Genomic DNA, 20,012 nt, shown 5'->3' with positions numbered 1-20,012 from the left:
ATATATGCCGAAAATAAAAAATTAAAAAGATGTATAACGTAAAAAAATATTTTTTTAGAAAAATATTTGATAAAAAAATTGCCGCTGGTGAGATTTGAACCTGCGTTTCTTATTTTTTCGTTCATACTAATAAAGAACATCTCGAGAAGCAATTAGAATGTTATTCCTTTGTGTCGTATTACGATCATATCACAAACATTTGAATTGACATTTCGACGCTTTATGTTCAATGGCGTTTGTGGCTGAATGTGCTAAGGCGTTCTGTTATGGTGCCATCAAACCCAGGTTCAACCCCTAGTCGGAGCAAAAAAGTTTTTCAAATTGTAAAAAATTAGATAATAGGAAAATAATAGTGTAATAAAAAATATGTTTGAAAAAAAAATTCAATTGGTTAAATTTTTTTTTTTTCGCTTTTTAAATTTCTTCATTCAAATTAACTTCCAGGGCACAACTTCTAAAGAAATGCAAAGGATCCAAAAAGAGAGTACTTCCGTCCTATGACAAGCCCATGTAAAATTCATTGGAGATGATCCAAGTTTGCACTACTTCTGGATCACAGATTGGGGATCCAAACTACTTTTTTGGAAGCTCTTTTTTGCTGGGTCTTGTTACCACCTCTTAAAAGTTTTGTCAATATTAACAGCTGTTTGCGCATAAACATGGTTGCCAACAGTAACAATTTATTTAGATATTTTACTATCAATATGTTCTTTAGTAAACCCCATCTAGAAAATATTAAAAATCTAAAGTTGAAAATTTGACTTTTTGCCGCTAAAATTGCGATTTCAGCCATAGTGCAATGTATGGTAACCACGGTTACTACTCGTGCAAATGAAAAATTCCTAAAATTTGAAGAAAATCTTACCTAACAATCTACCAAACAAATATTTCTATAGAAAATTTTGCGAAAATTTTATTTCTATAGAATTTTTTTTTCAACATTTTATTTTTATAGAAAAAATGGTCAAATTTTTATTTCTCTAGAAAATTTTGTCAAAATTTTATTTCTATAGAAAATTTGATCAAGATTTTATTTTTAACGAAAATTTTGTCAAAATTTTATTTCGTTTCGTTTTGTTATTGTTGGTTTGTACTTCAATCATATTTTTTGTTTTGATCTCAGCTTAAAAACCATTGCGTTGACTAAACTACAAGAGTTGCTTAATAAACAGAGGAAAAGAATGTTTGTTTGTTTATATGGGCAAAGCCCTATAGACTGCAAGATGGTTGGATGGACGCACGTTTCGGAATTACCACATTCCTCATAAGGAATGTAGTTTAGTCAACGCAATGGTTTTTAAGCTGAGATCAAAACAACAAATAAAATTTTATTTCTATAGAAAATTTTGTCAAAATTTTATTGCTATTGAAAATGTTCTCAAAATTTTATTTCTATAGACAATTTTCTCAAAATTTTATTTCTATAGACAATTTTCTCAAAATTTTATTTCTACACTCTAAAAATAGTGAACCCACCAGGAAAGAAAATTTTGGTTAGTTTTAGAAAATTTAGGTTAATTTTAGATAATTTTAACTAAACTATATTACAAACGCAGATCTCATGCGGATTTCACAAAAATAGGTAAACATTTTTTGGCAAATTCTAGAAAATTTATTGGACATAGCTAATTTTTTTCACGTGTTGAAGAAAATTTCGAAGTTTGAAGGAAAAAATTGGAGTTAGAAATTGTAAAAATGTCTTTAGTACCATACGAAGTTCATGATGGGCATATTATTAGTAAAATTTACAAACCTAATAAATCCACGATCTAAAATTTAATTAAATTGGCTTTAGTGACATATGGAGTTCACTATTTTGAGTGTATAGATTTTTTTTATAGAACCTTTTTCCAAAATGTTATTTCTATAGAGATTTGATCTACCAAATCATCAAGAATTCTACCAATATACCAAACAGAAAAAAATCTATTATTTGTGGTAGAATTCTGCCAATTGTTACAATCGTGGTGGTAATACAAATTTATTTTTACGTAATATACGTTGCATTTTTATATGTTTTAAGATAATAAAGCACATAGAACCACTTTTGTTTTGTAAATTTTGTTTAAATTTAACGAAAGATATTGTAGGGAAAATTTTTAGGGAATGTAGGGACCTTTTTTGTCCTTGTAGGGTAAGCCGACAATTTTACCTGGCAATACTAAAGATCTTTGACCTCTCATTTTGATTTTTACGTACGGGAATACGTATTGTTGTATGTTACAATACATGTGTAAAATTTTGTTCCTCAGAAAAGAAAGCTTTTCCTTCAGTGTGGGAGTATGATAAAAGTTTAATGCTTAAAATAAATTTACAAGGATGACAACCACACACTTTTTGTCGAAAAATATTTTTAGCAAGGGTTAATGAAGAGGGACTTTTTATTGTAACAATAAAGTGAAATGACGGTGCCATTGGTGTTGGCAATATAAACAATGTTGGTAGCACATACATCTCTAGCCACAATACTTTTAATTGAAATAATAAATGATGTTAATAATATGATTTATTATTTCAATGTTATTATCAATACTTCAACAATAAATTGTTAGGCTAAGTAAAGCATTCCTTTTATATTAATACGGATGATCAGCTAACCGAAAGAGCCAGTTCAGCATTAACCTAAACCGAAAGGTTAAGCGAGGCATTGCCAAAAGGGAGTTATACCTCCGCCACTGGTTTGGGGTTCAAAACTCCTCGTGAGACCATTGATGGTAGCTACATTGACAAGAAATGCTCCTTCACCGGTAATGTAACCGGAATTCGTGGCCGCATCTTAACTGATGTCGTACGTAAAACCAAAATGCAACTTACTATTGTGTTGCTATAGTGACATTTTTTTACCTAGTACTGTATCTTATAACCTATATAATATTGTTGTGCTAGGACAAATTAAATTTATAAATAAATAAATAAAATTGTTATCCGTCGTAAGTACTTGCACTTTGTACGTAAATACAGCCTTTTTGAAAAACGCCATAGAAACATGACTGCCGTTCTCGTCCAAGACTGACCGTTTCAACGGATTGAAGGTCAGAAAGGGCGAGATTCCCAAAAAAACTTCAAGAAGTTCTAATATTTTCTAATGGAAATGATGGTTTTTATCAAAGTAGTTGATGTTCAAACTAACAAACTAACGAAGAAACGAAACGGTCATTTTCAGCTAGTTACGGTAGGCTTACAGCCAGATAAAAGACAGATAAAGGCTGGATTATACCGCTTAATATCTTAGATCTAAATATTCAATATATCAGTTAATTTAGGGTTTCTCTACTTTAAGGAAAATTTGTCTAACTTTTAAATTTAATAAAAAAATACTTTCGAAGCAAAGATTATAACCATTATTTTAATTAAAATTTCATTATTTTATAGAAATTTGTCCTTAATATGCTAGAAAGAAACCTTCGCTGGTGATAGCTTAGCATGATTTGAAATGCTACACTCAAAAAAAAAGAGAACCATATATTTTTTCACTAATTCTTTTCTAGTTCATGGAATTATTATGTTTTAAGAAAAGTTCCATAACTTTAATAATTTTTTGAGTTTGAGGTTAGGAGGCAGCCCGATGTATCAGGCTCACTTAGACTATTCAGTCTACTGTGATACCACAGTGGTGAACTTCTCTCTTATCAATGAGTGCTGCCCGATTCCATGTTAAGCTCAATGGCGTTCTACATTGGAATGAAACCACTTAGAGAAGCTTTGAAACACTCAGAAATGTCGCCAGCATTACTGTGGTGGGATAATCCACCGCTGAAAAACTCCGTGGTAAAATAAATTCGGGTCTCCCACAAAATAGTTCAGAATTTCTTAAAATTTTACAAATAATGAGCTCATCATGAACTTAGTAAGGTGCCACAAACATTTTGCAATTTTGAACACCAAATTTTTTCACCCACCTTCGAAATTTTCTTTAACAATTGAAAAATAACAATTTTGTCTAATAAATTTTCTTGAATTTGTCTAAAATTTTTTACTTATTTTTGTGAACTCGGCGTGACATCTGCGTTTCTATTACAGTTTCTAAATTTAATGTAATTTTCCTAAAATTAACTAAAATTTTCTTTCTTGGTGGGTTCACAGTTTTTTCAGTGTAGGTAGTTAAAATAAATATTGGAAAATTTCCTAGAATATAGGAAATTCCTTAAGTTTTAAAGGATTGAATACTTCTTAGTACGAGTGAACTACAATATTTTTCTACGCTAATCTTTAAGAAGTCAGATTTATTATTTTATAAGAAATTGTACAAAATTTGAGGAAACCCGGTTCTAGTTCGGCTTTTGTTTATTTTTATGAATGCGTTGTTATCAGTGCCATATTCTAGGGATTCAACTATTTCTAACTGCTCTCTGTTATTTTTTTTTTTACTAAAACAATATAAATTTAAATAAATGGAAATAAATGGCACATTTATTCAAACTCTTTTATTTGTTTGCCAAAAGAAATCTGCGTTTGTCTAAAAAACGGTTCTTCTTCCAGTATACATTCTGTAGGCGTTTTTATTTTAAAGTTTTTCTTAGTTTTTGTTTTTTGTTTTTTTTTTTTTTTAATTTTTTTTTAACATAATAACAGCTCGGTATACATATGACATTAAATGTCATAAGTTTATCTAATTGAATTGGCGTGACAAAATCAAACAATCCATTTAAATTTATTGGGCATTTCGTTGTAGGCCTCTAAGTTTATAATTAGCAGTCATGTCACACAATATTTCGGAATTTCATACACGAATTCATCTGGGTGTCATCCAAAGTCTTGTTTATTCATAAATGACATTTTGTAAAGACAAAGCTTAAAATGACGTCACATTATATTTAATTGAATGAATTAATACATTTTGAGAAATATATTCATTTAAAATTTCTAACTAATAAATATGAAATTTATGATTTTCATTAAAAGCATACCATCTATTCAAATGTTAAATATTTGTCGATTCGGTGTGGGTTGTAAGGAAATTAATTTTATTATTTTTATTATGAGGTTATCACGTGCACTTATTCGTCACACAACGTTGATCAACAAAACTGCTACGGATGACATTGTCGTCAAGAGTGCATAACTTTTGCATTAATAAAAATTGAATCGCATTGTATGCCTATTTAGGGAATTATTTGTCATAATGCCAAAAAAAAGCAATGTCATAACTCTGAACTTTTTTAATTTTTCACAGTGGCTTTTAAAAGGTACATGAAGGTAGACTTTTCCCTAAACGGTAAAACATGTTGACCTAAGATACAATTATTGATGGAACCTACATATTAGGATACGCAATTTACACAATGTTAAAAACAAATTTCTACAAAATAAAAAATTATTCATAATTTTTTATTTCTAATTTTATTCATAATTTTTCCTTTAATTTTTTTCATTCAATTGTTAAAATTTGTGTCCTTCCGTTAACATCGTATCTGAAGTAAAACAAATTTTCCTTAGAACAAGAAAAAACATTTTTGATTTAATGAAATAATCTTTAAATTTTGGTATACATAGTGCACTCAACAAAAGTTTCTTGGATCCAAAGATTTTGAACTTCCCGTAAGGATTTTGGAATTAATCCGAGACAAAGATGCGGTTTCGTTAAAATAAAGGCAACTATCTGGCTTTAAATCTAGGATCAATAAAACAAAAATTAGGAGACAGATCTCATTTATGGAATTTTCATTCTTTTTTCGCTGTAAATTAATAAAGCTATTCACGTACAAACAAATCCCAGGTTAAAAATCCAAATTATAACGGATACTTCAAAGTAAAAAACGTTTTCGTAATCAAAAAAAAAAAAACTTTAAACCAACGATCCTCAAAAATAATAACAAAATAACTCAATATTTCAGTTAATTTAAGGACGATTTCTTTAAATCAAAAATGTATTTCTTTACTTTAAGGAAAATATTCCTTAGTTCAAAGACATGAAACATTAACGAAGGGCAAATTTCTAAAATTTGTCTACGAAATGTAACGAAAAAAAAATTGTCGCAAAGATTATAAACTTTATTTTAATTCTAATTTCATTGTTTTAAAGAAATTTGTCCTTAATAAATTGTAAATTGAGTAATCTATAATATCACGTAAATATTTTTTTTCGGTGTCGTGAAGGGTATAATATAGTCAACGCTGTCTGACCTAAGAATTTACTTACTTGTTACAAGGATATTTATTTGCACGTATTAACAATGGTCGCAAAACGAGAATAAAAATTCGATAAATGAGACCTACATCCTAATTTTAATTTTGTAGAGCATAGATTCAAACATTATAGCAATCTCAAAAATGTCCTTATTTTAAAGAAAAGGCTTCTTCAGCAAACCCTAAAATATCCTTATTTTAAAGAAGAGACTTCTTTAGCCCGGAATCGGTTTCAAAATCCTTAAGGAAAGGCCAACATTGTTGAATCAACGTAAACTGGTTTTAAGTGTATAATTACAATTAAATTTAGACAGCTTCCTAAAAATGTCTTTATTTTAACGAAGTGGCAAAATTATCGTTCTTCTAAACGGATGCATTTCCCCCTTTGATCAAATGGAAAAGTGACATATTCGCCAACATGCAGCTAATGAAAAGAGGAGCTATAGAGAAATAAAGGCAGAATTTCGTCTAAATGATATGAAAATGAAATTTATTAGCTGTGGATACCACCACCTTTCAGTAATGCTGCTGACAGTTCTGAATGTTTCAAAGCATCTCTAAGTGGATTCACCGCAATGTGGAACGCCGTTAGGACTAGGCTATAAAAAGGAGGACGCTTGTTATTGAGCTAAACATAGAATCGGGCAGCACTCAATGATAAGAGAGAAGTTCACCACTGTAATAACATATCACGATGGACTGAATAGTTTAAATGAGCCTGAAATATTGGTGTTTATCCTTGTTCTTGCAGTGAAGAGGGCTAACATGAGATAGATTGAACCAAACATAAAACAAGTAGTTTTTTAAGGGTTAATAAGATATGACCGGTTGAACCGGCTTTAATGAAATCCAAAGTTGATCTTAAACTAATACAAAGAGAAAATCGCTCAAGATGCGAAATAAGAAAAAATGGTAGATTGAATCTCAAAGCTGGATGAGGTAGATATGTTGCAAGTTTTTAGAACAAATACAAGAAAGGGAAATTTTAAATATTTGACATTTCACATAAGGATTAACCCTTGTTGAATGGTGCATTCAACAATCGGGCTGTCACCATACCTAACCTAACCTAATGAGAGTAAAGCATTATACAACACATAAATAACTAAAGTTTTCAATTATGATTGAAAGGATGAAAATTTATATAATAATTCTATAAAATTTGACTTTAACCTGCTGAGGTTCTAATAGACAAGGATAATAGTATATTGTATTAGCTCATCAGACGATGTCGAAGAACAAAAATATAATTTTGTATATATTAACATTTTCTATGATTTAAAAGTATTTTCTATGAAAGAAAAAGTAAACTAAAGTTTATTAATAACCCATTTACATTAGGCTCGAAATCTACTAAAGGGGGATTCGAAATATCTATAAGGCAAATGTCAATTGAAATACAATTTAAGTAAGTGTAATTTGAATGAAGTATAATTTACAACAGAGTAAAAAGGAGAAGAAAAATCTATTTAATAAAAGGTCTTTAGATGTCTAGAATACAAATTTTAACGTTACACACTGAAAAAAATATTGTCGTGTGGTCAAAGATTTCATGTCTTTAAAATACGAATGCAAATTTTGCTTAGCATAGAAGACGCATTTCTCTAATATATTTAAAGTTTTTTCCTTGTCCAAGAGTCTTCAATGAAGCCGTATTATCCTTATAATTAAGTGATTTCACTTAAAAATGGGTATCATAACATGAAAGAAAAAAAGGTTTGGGCTAAGGTCAACTTGACTTTAATAATTCACAAAAATCCTTTAATTTTAATGAAATTGTCTTTAAATTTGTTGTCTTTTTGTATCTTGACTACAAAGCAAAAAATCGTTCAAATGTAGGACATGTTTTTCAACACTTTATTTTAAAGACGTTTTTTACTTGAAACATAGCATAATTTTTACTGGGAGTAGAGTCTTAATTTGGAAAATAAAGTTGTCGTTAACTCGTTTTTAAAGGACTTTGATAGCATATGAAGAAACAAAGCTGAAAAAGCGAAAAATTAAAATTTGCTTCCTAGAAGCAAGTACACAAACCCCAAATTTAAAAGATAATTGTTTCTTAAAAGTATCCTCACGTGTATTCTCCGCTTCTTTGGCTCGGAATCAATACCAAAATGTTTAAAGTAAAGACAAAATCTTTGGAATCGGGCTTGTTTTTTTCAGTGCACATTTATTTTTACAAGGGTGGAAAAAACATTTTCTGAAAATAATTGAAAATGTCGTATACCGCATTGACGAGGTATTCCCCAATCAATTTTCGGATGTATGCAAATCAGCTAATCAACAAGTTGTTATAAAAATACTTCTTCGATTTTAATTAGCAATATTCATCTTGGCGCATACAGACCGTAGCAGACTGTCCAACCATGTTGGAATGTAAAAATGCGAAAGGAAAAAGATACAGCAACAACATTCCCATATTCATATCTCTCGATGAGCAAGCAGAATACACCCAAAGTGAATGTCCCGTGTTTACCAAAAGAATCCGAGAACACATGCTTTCTCTGCCTATCTAACGTTTGTTTAGAGAATCAAACAAACAAACAAACGGACAAATTCCTATTGGATCGAACATCTTGCAGAGTGTGTTTCCTCTCAATGGCAGCAATAATAAAAGATTCTCAATAAGGTCTGCAGATGAGATCATCATTACTGATCATGGATACCGGGTGAGATAATGCTTGGCCACCACTTATTTTGTTTTTGCACAGCTAACACATTTCGATATTAGATGAGTTCGTAAAATTTAAGATTTGAAGTGATAATTGGAAATTGATGATCTCTAGTGGGATGGGGAAAGATAAACAAATCTCGTGTGGTCAAAAATAGTGGAAAATCGAATACTGTTTGTTTGTGTGCTTAGTGGGGAAAAATTAATGAAGATATTATGTCGACTGTTTCACAGGCTTCAGCAAATTTGAGCACAATAAGTTTGGGTTGAATAGGTTAAGCATTACTTTTATAGTTATCCCTAAATCATTATGCAGTCAAGATATAATAGATTAGGGATGCAAAAGTCGGAAATCGACCATTAGCGTAGCTATAGCTTTTTTATAAAAATAAATAAAAAATCAATATAACTCGACAATTAATTTATATAAAAGGAAACTAAAAGTAGTTCCACACCTTTTCCCAGCAAAATAAATTGGGTGTTGTTCTAAAGGCATAAATTTAAAGGCACTTCCAAAAATGTCCTCACAAAGAAGTTAATTATTTTAGCTACACAGGAAGTTGTTTTAATTGAATTTTTTTATAAATATCACAAAATTTTTTAATTCATTATATAATAAAGAAACTAACTTACAATTTAGAAGAAATAAAATTATAGAGGGTGGTTAAATTGTAAGGGCCGATGTTGAATGTGAACCACACCTAAACGCCAAGCTTTTTTCCGAATTTTATTTGACATTTCTCTATTTCAGACTTATTCAATTTGAACCATGGAGAGATACACAATCCAACAACGTGTTAAACTTATCCAGACTTATTATGAAAATGGGCGTTCAAATCAAAATACATATCGTGCACCTTCATCTTCAGTGATGAGGCACATTTTCACCTCAGTGGATTCGTCAATAAACAGAATTGCCGCATTTGGGCGAATGAGAATCCAAGAGTGATTGTCGAAAAACCAATACACCCTCAAAGAGGGACCGCTTGGTGCAGTTTATGGGCTGGCGGCATCATCGGGCCGTATTTTTTCGAAAATGAGGCCGGTCAGGCTATTACTGTGAATGGTGTTCGCTATCGTGAGATGATAACGAATTGGAAGATATGGATGTGGACGATATGTGGTTTCAGCAGGACGGTACCACTTGCCACACAGCTAAGGAAACAATGGCTCTTTTGAGCAACAAATTCAATGGCCGTGTTATCTCACGTAATGGCGATGTCAATTGGCCGCCAAGATCATGTGATTTGACACCGTTGGACTTTTTTCTTTGGGGTTATTAAAAAAAAAAGGTGTACGTCGATAAGCCAGCAACAATTCAAGAGCTAAAGGATGAGATAATTCGGCACATTAACGGCATAGAACTTCCATTATGCCTCAGCGTCATCGAAAATTTGGACCATCGGATGAAGGTGTGCCACCGAGGTCGAGGCGCCCATTTGGCCGATATTTTGTTCCATACATAATTGAGTAATACCAATATATCATAATAAAATAAAACTACAATAATTTCCTAAATAGTTTGTGTTTTATTCAAAATCAACATCGGCCCTTGAAATTTTAACCACCCTTTATATTGCCATCGGCAACTGCTACCACAATGCAAAATCGTAAATAGGTTTTCCTACGCTTATGAAATCGACTCTCATTCACAAACAAGTATACATTTTATGATCTTCTAATTTGACTAATCGACTATTGATTTTTTTGTTGTTTTTTTTTTTTTTCTTTGAGAATCGACTTTCAATGTTGAAAAAATTGAGCCTTTTGGAAATAAAAAGAAATTTGTTTCAAATATTTTTATTGTATGCCAGGTTAGTTTAACCCGTTTTTTAGGCTTATACACTCAGAAATATCACCAGAAGTACTGCAAGTCGAAAATCCACCGTTAGAAAACATCTCTTAACAGCAACTTAAAATTTCCAATTCAAACTAGATTTCAAGTATAAATTGTGTCATGCTTTAAAATCTTGATAGATGTCTCCTATTCTTGGATGTTTTATATCTTTATAGCGAAGTTACAGAAAATTATCGATTCTAAGGCGATTTCTGCGTTATTTAAAAAATGAGTAAGATTTATTAAAGTTTCGCTAAACAAATTTGTACTAGAGAGATGCATTTTCTAACGCAAAATCACATTCGTATTTAAAGGGAAGAAAATCTTTGTGCTAACGACAATATTTTTTTCAATGTAATGTTAACATGGTTTATGGACAATTTATGAGATCAAATATAGCCGGTTAGCAACACTTTCGTCTATTTAAAAAAAAAATCATTCAGTTGAATGTGAAATATTACATTTACAAATAATAACACTATTTTACACTGAAAATATACATTTGACTTGCGTATTTTGATCTGCTGAATTCGAAAACAACGATATAATCGAAAATTTCTAAATCGAGATATAATTTATATAGTGAAATAAAAGAGCGGAAAACTAAAAATAAAGGGATATCTCCAAAACTTTCCATAAAAGAAATTTTAACATTCATTTTCGAATTAAGCTGATCAAAATACATAAGAAAAGTTCCTCTCATCAAATGTACACGACCCAAAATTTTATCTTGTAAACTAGTGTAATTGTTGGAGCACACTCAGAGCCAAAGATGCTATTTCGAACGATATTTTAAGGGAGCTATTTAGCTCTAAATCTAGGCTCTATAAAATCAAAAGATAGAATACAGAATTATTCATCGAATTATTTCCTTTTTATTGCAACAAGTACATACGGTCGTAAGTTCGGCAAGGCTGAATCTTAGAGGAAGACTACCTTGTGTCAAATTTGAGTAAGATCGCTTAATAAATGAGGGAATTGTGGCCAAAAATAAGGTTATTATGGGCAGAATTTGGAAAATTGGGCGATATATATGTATGGGGGCTATATATAAATCTGAGACTATTGCACTGAAAAAAGATCGTGATACTAAAGATTACGCAACCTACATTTTAGGATGCGAAATTTACAAAATATTAAGGACAAATTTCTTTAAAATAATGAAATTTTACTTCAAATAAAGTTTATAATCTTTGCTTCAAAAACTTTTTTTCGTTACATTTAGAACACAAATTTTAAATGTAAATTTGCGTCCCTCATTTAAAGTCGCATGTCTTTGAACTAAGGCTAATTTTCCTTAAAGTAAAGACACACTTTTTTGATTTAAAGAAATTGTCCTTAAATTAACTGAAATATTGAAACTTTAGATTTAAGATAAAAACGCTTCAAATATAGGCTAAGGCTTATTTTGAGAATTTAGCGTCTTTGGTTTAATTTTTTATACCCTCCCCCGTAGGATGGGGGTATATTAACTTTGTCATTCCGTTTATAACACATCGAAATATTGCTCTAAGACTCCATAAAGTATATATATTCTGAGTCGTGGTGAAATTCTGAGTCGATCTGAGCATGTCCGTCCGTCCGTCTGTTGAAATCACGCTAACTTCCGAACGAAACAAACTATCGACTTGAAACTTGGCACAAGTAGTTGTTATTGATGTCGGTCGGATGGTAGTGCAAATGGGCCATATCGGTCCACTTGTACGTATAGCCCCCATATAAACGGACCCCCAGATTTGGCTTGAGGAGCCTCTAAGAGAAGCATATTTCATCCGATCTGGCTGAAATTTGGTACATGGTCTCTAACAACCATGCAAAAATTGGTCCAAATCGGTTTATAATTATATATAGCCCCCATATAAACCGATCACCAGATTTGACCTCCGGAGCCTCTTGGAAGACAAAATTCATCCGTTTCGGTTCAAATTTGGTACGTGATGTTAGTATATGCTATCCACCAACCATTCAGGAATTGGTTCATATCAGTCCATAATTATATATAGCCCCCATATAAACCGATCCCCAGATTTGACCTCCTGTGCCTTTGGGAGAAGCAAAATTCATCCGATGGTTGAAATTTTGTACGTGGTGGTAGTATATGATACTTAACAACCATGCCAAAAGTGGTCAATATCAGTCCATAAACATATGTAGCCCCCATATAAACCGATCCCGAGATTTTTGGAGCCTCTTGGAGGAGCAAATTTCATCCGAGTCAGTTGAAATTTGGTACATTGTGCTAGTATATGGCCGTTAACAACCATGCCTAATTAGGTCCATATCGGTCTAAAGTTATATATAGCCCTCAGATAAATCGATCCCCAATCACAAAAAATTGGTCCATATAGCCCCCATATAAGCGACCCCCATATTTCAATTCTGGCTCTCTACCACGTATGGACTAAATCACAATTTAGAAAACGATGTTAAGAAGTTTTAAGATACCACAACCCAAGTAATTCGATTGTGGATGACAGTCTTTCGTAGAAGTTTCTACGCAATCTATGGTGGAGGGTACATAAGATTCGGCCTGGCCGAACATACGGCCTTATATACTTGTTTTTTTTTTTTTGGAATTAAGAAAACATTTTTTACTTTGAAGTATTCGTTATAATTTGGATTTTCAAACTGGTATTTGTTTGTACGTGAGTACCTTTATTAATAAACCGCGAAAGAGAATGAAAATTTGATAAATGAGATCTGTATCATAATTTTAATTTTATTGGTTCTAGATTTAAAGCCAGATAGGTCGCTATATTTTAAAGAATTCGCATCTTTGGCTAGCAATCAATACCAAAATCCTTGAAGGAAGGTCAAAATCTTTGGATCCGAGTAAACTTTTTTTGAGTGTATGATGATTCTTTGCTTAAAAAGTTAGTACTATAGAAGATTACATTTAGCTAAATTTGAGTAATATTGGTTAATAAATAAGCGATATATGGACAATTTTGGGAATATTGGGGGATACATACACTGAAGGACACTTTTAAGACAGATTTGTCTTTTAAATTTTGAGTTGAGTTGAGTTGAGAGATTGTAAAAGAAATTCATAAAATTTTCTCTAATAAGTCTTCGTTTTACTGAACCTCTTCCTGAGTATGAATCCAGATGTAGGCTCATACATTTGGAGACGTTGGCCAATAGGAGAAAGAAAGATTCATTATTATTTTTAATTGATGGTTATATTGATTGCCCGCCTTTGCTTCGTGAAATTGGCTTCAATGTTCCTGCTAGGAGTTTAAGATTTTTCCAATACATTCATGTAGCTATGCATAGGAATAATTATGCTTGCAACGAGCCTATTACAAGAGCTTTGAGAGAATTTAATTCCATAAAAGTTAAATTGTAATCTTGATCTATCCGTTCCTTTAAAAGATTTTGATCAAATTCTGGATATATTTTATTTTAGAAATTAGTACATTTTTTAGTAAAACATTTTGGAAGTATATATACAATTTAGAAATTAGCGAGTCTGTAAGGATTATATCGTGAATTATCCAAAGACTGAATGAATGAATAAATAAATAAATAAAAAAAGTTTTGCGTACTTGATTCTAGGCAGAAAAATTTTAATTTATTAGTTTTTTTCTGTTTTTTCTTCATGTTCAATAAAGTCCTTTAAAAACGTGTTAACGAAAACTTAACCCATTCGTTTTTTAAATTTAAATATTCAAATCTTTGGTCTCACGACAATAAATCTGAATCGATTTCAATGAAATTTTGCACACTTAAGGCATGGTTAATTTGATTACTTTGTGCTAAATTTGACGATTTATCGAAATCTGACGATACATATATGTATATGAGAGCTATATCTAAATTTGTTCCGATTATTTCCAAATTCAATAGCGTTCGTTCTTGTGTCAAAAAAAACTCTGTGGCAAAATTCATCGAAATCGGTTAATAATTGCGAACGAAATCTTGCAAACAACAAATACATGGACAAATGGACAGATGGACGGACGGGCATCAAGGGCTAGATGGACTCAGGAGGTGGTTCTGATTCGACCGGTATATATTTTATAGGGTCTAAACTCAATATTTCTGGTAGGCACCTTTTTTAGACCACATAGTTGTCAGGGTATAATGAAGGCAGAGATTATGAACTAAATTTAATTTTTTTTTCATTTTACCTATTGTTTTCAGTGTAACTGGCTTCTTTGAAAACCCACAAAGTTAGTACATTCTCTATGGTCGCATTTCAACGAATTACAAACAAAATTATAAAATTATTATACCCCACCCATGGCACGGTTGAGATGGGCATATTAAACACCGGTTTCGAATGATAACCTTAGAAATGAAAACCTTAAAATGAAGATACCTTCATACACTAACACAAATACATATCTAGGGTTTAGACTCACACTGAAAAAACAGTGAACCCACCACGAAAAAAAATTTCGGTTAATTTTAGAAAATTTTGAATATTTTTAGATATTTTTAACTAAACAGTATAACAAACGCTAGCATCACACCGATGTCATAAAAATAAGTAAATATTTTTCGACACATTCAAGAAAATTTATTAGACATAATTAAGTTTTTTCACTTGTTGAAGAAAATTTTGTAGTTTGAAGGAAAAAATTGGAGTTCAAAATTGCAAGAATGTCTTTAGTGACACACGAAGTTCATTATGGACGCATTTTTGGTAAAAGTTACAATTTTAAAGAAATTCTGAACTATTTTGTGGAAGACACGAATTTAGTTAATATTTATCCTTCATTTGTGTATATTTTTTTCCCCGGTTTTAGTTAATTTAACTAACGTACACAAAAAATTATTAGAGTATAGGAAACTTTCTCCAAACATAATAATTCCATGAACTAAACGAAAGTTAAATTGGCTTTAGTGAAATATAGAGTTCACTTTTTTTGAGTGCAGCTAACGAAATTGATGGATAACAATAACAGTTTGGGGAAGTTTGCTTATTAATATACAAAAAACAAAAATAAAATTGAATACTTACACCCAAAATCACATTGAAGAGATTTAAAAGGCATTTCATACAGGTCGAAGTGCAGCCCATTTTAACTAAAATCCGCAAAAAAGAGAAAACAATTAAAACGTCGTTTTGATGATTTTAAGCTTAAGAAATCACATGTACAAATTATATATGTAAAATCGCTGTTTGTTTTAGCTTTATTTAATTTTAACACTTTTGAATCACTTTTTGCTTTATTTTTTACCGTCTGGTTTGAAAATAATTCTAAATCAAATCGTAAGAAAAAAAGAACAAAACACTTTACCAATATTTTTTGCTTTTTGATTTAAATCAAGAGATATATGTATGTAAAAAATATATATATTTTAAGATATATATTATTTTTCAGTTGTTGTTATTGTTGTATCTATTTTGTTTAGCTATGCTAATATGTTTATATTTTATTTGTTGTGGCTGTTGTTGTTGTTTTTCTTCATATATATGTATTTTGGTACGGATTTATGCTGTCACCACGCTTGGCTGTTATGGTGTGCGGATTGTTTCTTCACTATATTGAAATATTTCTCAATTCCAACACGAGACGGACGGAGATGAGCCGTTGATATTGGGAAACGGAACAGACACGAGTGAATGAGCGTCTGCTTTCGGTGGTCGCTTTGGATATTCTGAACTTGTCTGAATGCTAATACGAATATTGGACTGTTCCATGTTTGTCTGTCTGCCGGCAGCGGGGGTGTGTGAGCAACGCAACGCATCACATCATAGCAGACCAGGCAGTCAGCCAACCAGCCAACCGGCTAACACTGTCAACATTGCCTTGAATGTTAAGTTAACAGATGTGTGTATGTGTACGAGTATGTAACATCTCCATAACATCGCTTTAAACTTGTAACGTCCCATACTGGGTAAAGCTGGAATTGAGAAGCTTATGAAATGATGAAAAGTTTCTCTAACAAAGAGCTTTAATCAAATCAACTGTCCACATTTGATATGTAAGTCCGGCAGCTATTCAAACTGTATGCAAAAGTCTTAAGTTTTAATTTATCTGAATTAGTAACGGTCTTTTTTTTAATTTCAAGCAGTTGTACTTTTTTTTGATTATTTTAACTTTATTGTGCGAAGCGCCGTATTAAGATCCGTTGTTAATGTTTAGTACAAATCATTCTCTCCAAAATACTCCACTTATTGACTTCTGGCGCCCAATCGAAGGTGTACATTTTAAGCTGACCTCTTTGACACCCAGCAAAAAAAGCGTCGCCAAAAAAGTAATAATGTTCTGAATCCGGAAGTGGTGTAAAATTGACGCAGAAGCGATGAATTTAACATGGGCTTGTCATAGAACGGAAGTCCTCCATTTCAACAGCCGTTGCACTGAATTTGCATCACTTCTTTAGGTGTGAGCCGAGTTCAATGTTTTGGATGTAAATTAAAAAAAAATCTGTGATATTTTGACAAATAAATAATTTTTATAATTTTTTATAATTTTTAATGGATTCTAACGCTTGTCGGAAACGTTTCACCTCAAATATTTTCAAAAATGCACAATTTTTTCAGATTGGATTTAGCATTTTTTTCGACAAATTTTAAATGATTTGTACAATTTTATGAATTCTTACTCTGTTTTTAACCTACTTGAAACAAAAAAAGTTAAAATTACCCATTAAAAGTATGAAAAAACCAAGTTATAAAAAATTGATTTAAAAGAGCTTCCTGGGTAGTTAAAATAAAGAACATTATTGGGAGTGCAACTTCTGGAAGTGATTTTAAAGTTGTGCCCTTGGAAGAACTTCCAAATTTTTTTGCTGGGATGTAAACCCGATCATTTTGTTTGTTCCAAAACTGCTCAATTTAAAGGGGCTTCTCAGCAGAGAAAACCATATTTGGTAACAACACCGAAAGAATTATATTCGTTAATTTTACAAAACATTATTCGCTAACGAATATGCTTCGCTTGCACGAAAGTGGTTACACCGAAAGAATCTTCTTCGTAAAAAGAACGAAATATTTCGTTAAAAGTACGAAATTTGCCATTGTTGCACAACCAAAGAACTTTTCATTAAAAATACGAAATATGTCGTTCTTTTTGCGAAGAAAAGTTCTTCGAAATTGTTCGTAGTTTATAAGAAACAACTTCGTACTTTTTAAAATTTAAAATTTTTTGTGACAAAATCTTCGAACTTTTAGAAAAAAAAAATTATCGTCCAAGTGCATTTGGTTGTAGTAACAAGTTTGAAAAATGTCCTTACTACTTTACATCTTAAGTTTGTGAATAATTTTTAGTTTGTTTACTTCACTTTTATTAATAGCATGCTGTCACCCAAATGAGAAGTAGCATATTCATGCATTAAAAAATTGAATAAAAGAATACACTCAAGCACATTATCAAAGGCAATTTTATGTCGCAAACGGAAATTTTACAACTTCAATGAAAGTTCTTCGCTATTTCAAAGAAAATGTTTCGTACTTTTTATGAAGAAATTTTAACGCAGAATTTTTCCTAAAATATTCATAAATTCGTAAAAACTTCTTTACAAAAATCATGAAACTTGAAGAACATTTCGTTAAAAGTACAAACTTTTTACGAAGAAAAGTTAATTTAGAATATTTCGTAGACGTTTCGTATATTTGAAAAATATTCTTCGTAAAATTTATGAAAATTAATAAAAATTTCGTTGTTTTGATGGAAACTTTAGGAAGAATATTAAACGAAGAATTCTTCGTAAAATTAACGAATGGAATTCTTTCGGCGTAGAAAACATTTTAATGTATTCGTTTTTTTCAGCTTTTTCTTCAAAGATCCTTAAAAATGTTTGAAAAACAACTTAAATTTCCAATTTCAGTAAGTAAAAACGACTTTAAAATAAAGTATTGAAAAAAGTCTGCTATTTTTGAACGCTTTTCCCTTTGTAGTCAAGACTTTGTAGTCACCAACTTAAAAGACGATCTTTGGCCTCACAACAATATTTTTTCAGTGTGTGTTGCATTTTTGGATCATTTCGAGGAATTGATACATTTTTTCTGTATCACGGTAACGAGCATTGGTACGAGAAACAAACGACTTATAGTATGGTCACACTAGGCAAATATTTAACCAAAATGATTGTCAGACTTTTTGCCTGGATCTTTTTGGAATATCCCTATGCAGTCTTTGGGAATCGCTCCTATCGTGATTTTATATATTCAATATGAGCTAAAAATGTTTGCTGGTTTCGCTGTGGTGACCAATTCTGTTTTGAGTCCTATCAAATATTTGCCTAGTGTGACCGTGCTGTTTTTCACATTAAAATTCTGAGAGACTTAGCGATAGCCACTTGTGGTTTTCCAGCCAAACATAAAGCAATCACACTATCACGCTTGAATTCCATAAAGAAAAGAATCTTTGTCAAATTTATTTGGGCAAAGCCCTATAGACTGCAAGATGGTTGGATGGACGCACGTTTCGGAATTACCACATTCCTCATCAGCATCCTCTACTTGCACCAAAACTATAAACCAATTATCAGAATAAATTCAGGCAGTTCATTAAACCCAACAATGAACCACACTTGTACCTTCCCAAAAAAAGGTTTTGCACGATAGCCGGCTTATACCGAAATAAATTCGTACAAATATATCTCTTTTCCTTAGTTCGTTTTTTAATTAATTACAGCGCGGTTTTATATGGGTAAATCAAATCAGAATTTTTACAAGGGCGAACTCTTGTGACAAAGTTTTTTGTCACAAAATTTTAGGTTCAAAATTTTGGTATATTCCCAATGTTTTTGGAACTTATCATGCGAATTAGCCAAAATATGTTGACTGCAGTTAGTTCCGCAAAACGATCATCCAAAAGTAGAATGTATGGGACTTTATTTGGCTACAGTCCCATCTAATGATACACATCGGGATATGTACTTTTCCACCAGAGTTTCTGATGTTCAATTATGGCACATTTTTCTAAGCAAAACTATAAGTGTGATATATGGTTAGGTGGCAGCCCGATGTATCAGGCTCACTTAGACTATTCAGTCCATTGTGATACCACATTGGTGAACTTCTCTCTTATCACTGAGTGCTGCCCGATTCCATGTTAAGCTCAATGACAAGGGACCTCCTTTTTATAGCCGAGTCCGAACGGCGTTCCACATTGCAGTGAAACCACTTACAGAAGCTTTGAAACCCTCAGAAATGTCACCAGCATTACTGAGGTGGGATAATCCACCGCTGAAAAACTTTTTGGTGTTCGGTCGAAGCAGGAATCGAACCCACGACCTTGTGTATGCAAGGCGGGCATGCTAATCATTGCACCACGGTGGCTCCCAAGTGTGATATATCATTGGACACTAGTTTCACTGGAATTTCTTGCTATGTGAAAGACAAAACATTAATATTGTGATTTTTTTATACCCACCACCATAGGATGGGGGGTATATTAACTTTGTCATTCCGTTTGT

The 20,012-nt window shown here is 31.7% G+C and overlaps 1 protein-coding gene across 1 annotated transcript in view; it reads right to left on the bottom strand.

Annotated features, from left to right (window-relative positions):
• Tsp42Ek (Tetraspanin 42Ek) overlaps nt 1–16,263 on the bottom strand; it is a 30,672-nt gene extending 14,409 nt beyond the window's left edge. Inside the window, exons 1-2 of the mRNA XM_075309999.1 lie at nt 15,884–16,263; nt 15,604–15,668 (exon numbers count right to left, since the gene is read on the bottom strand). Of these exons, the coding sequence (XP_075166114.1) occupies nt 15,604–15,663 (60 nt within the window). The 5' untranslated portion in view covers nt 15,664–15,668; nt 15,884–16,263. The remainder of the gene's footprint in view (nt 1–15,603; nt 15,669–15,883) is intronic.
• Nucleotides 16,264–20,012: the final 3,749 nt, after the last annotated feature.

The sequence above is a fragment of the Haematobia irritans genome, chromosome 5, assembly GCF_050003625.1.
Source record: "Haematobia irritans isolate KBUSLIRL chromosome 5, ASM5000362v1, whole genome shotgun sequence".
NCBI lineage: Eukaryota > Metazoa > Arthropoda > Insecta > Diptera > Muscidae > Haematobia > Haematobia irritans.
The sequence above is the reverse complement of the archived record's forward strand: the minus strand, read 5'-3'. Positions and strand labels throughout refer to the sequence as shown.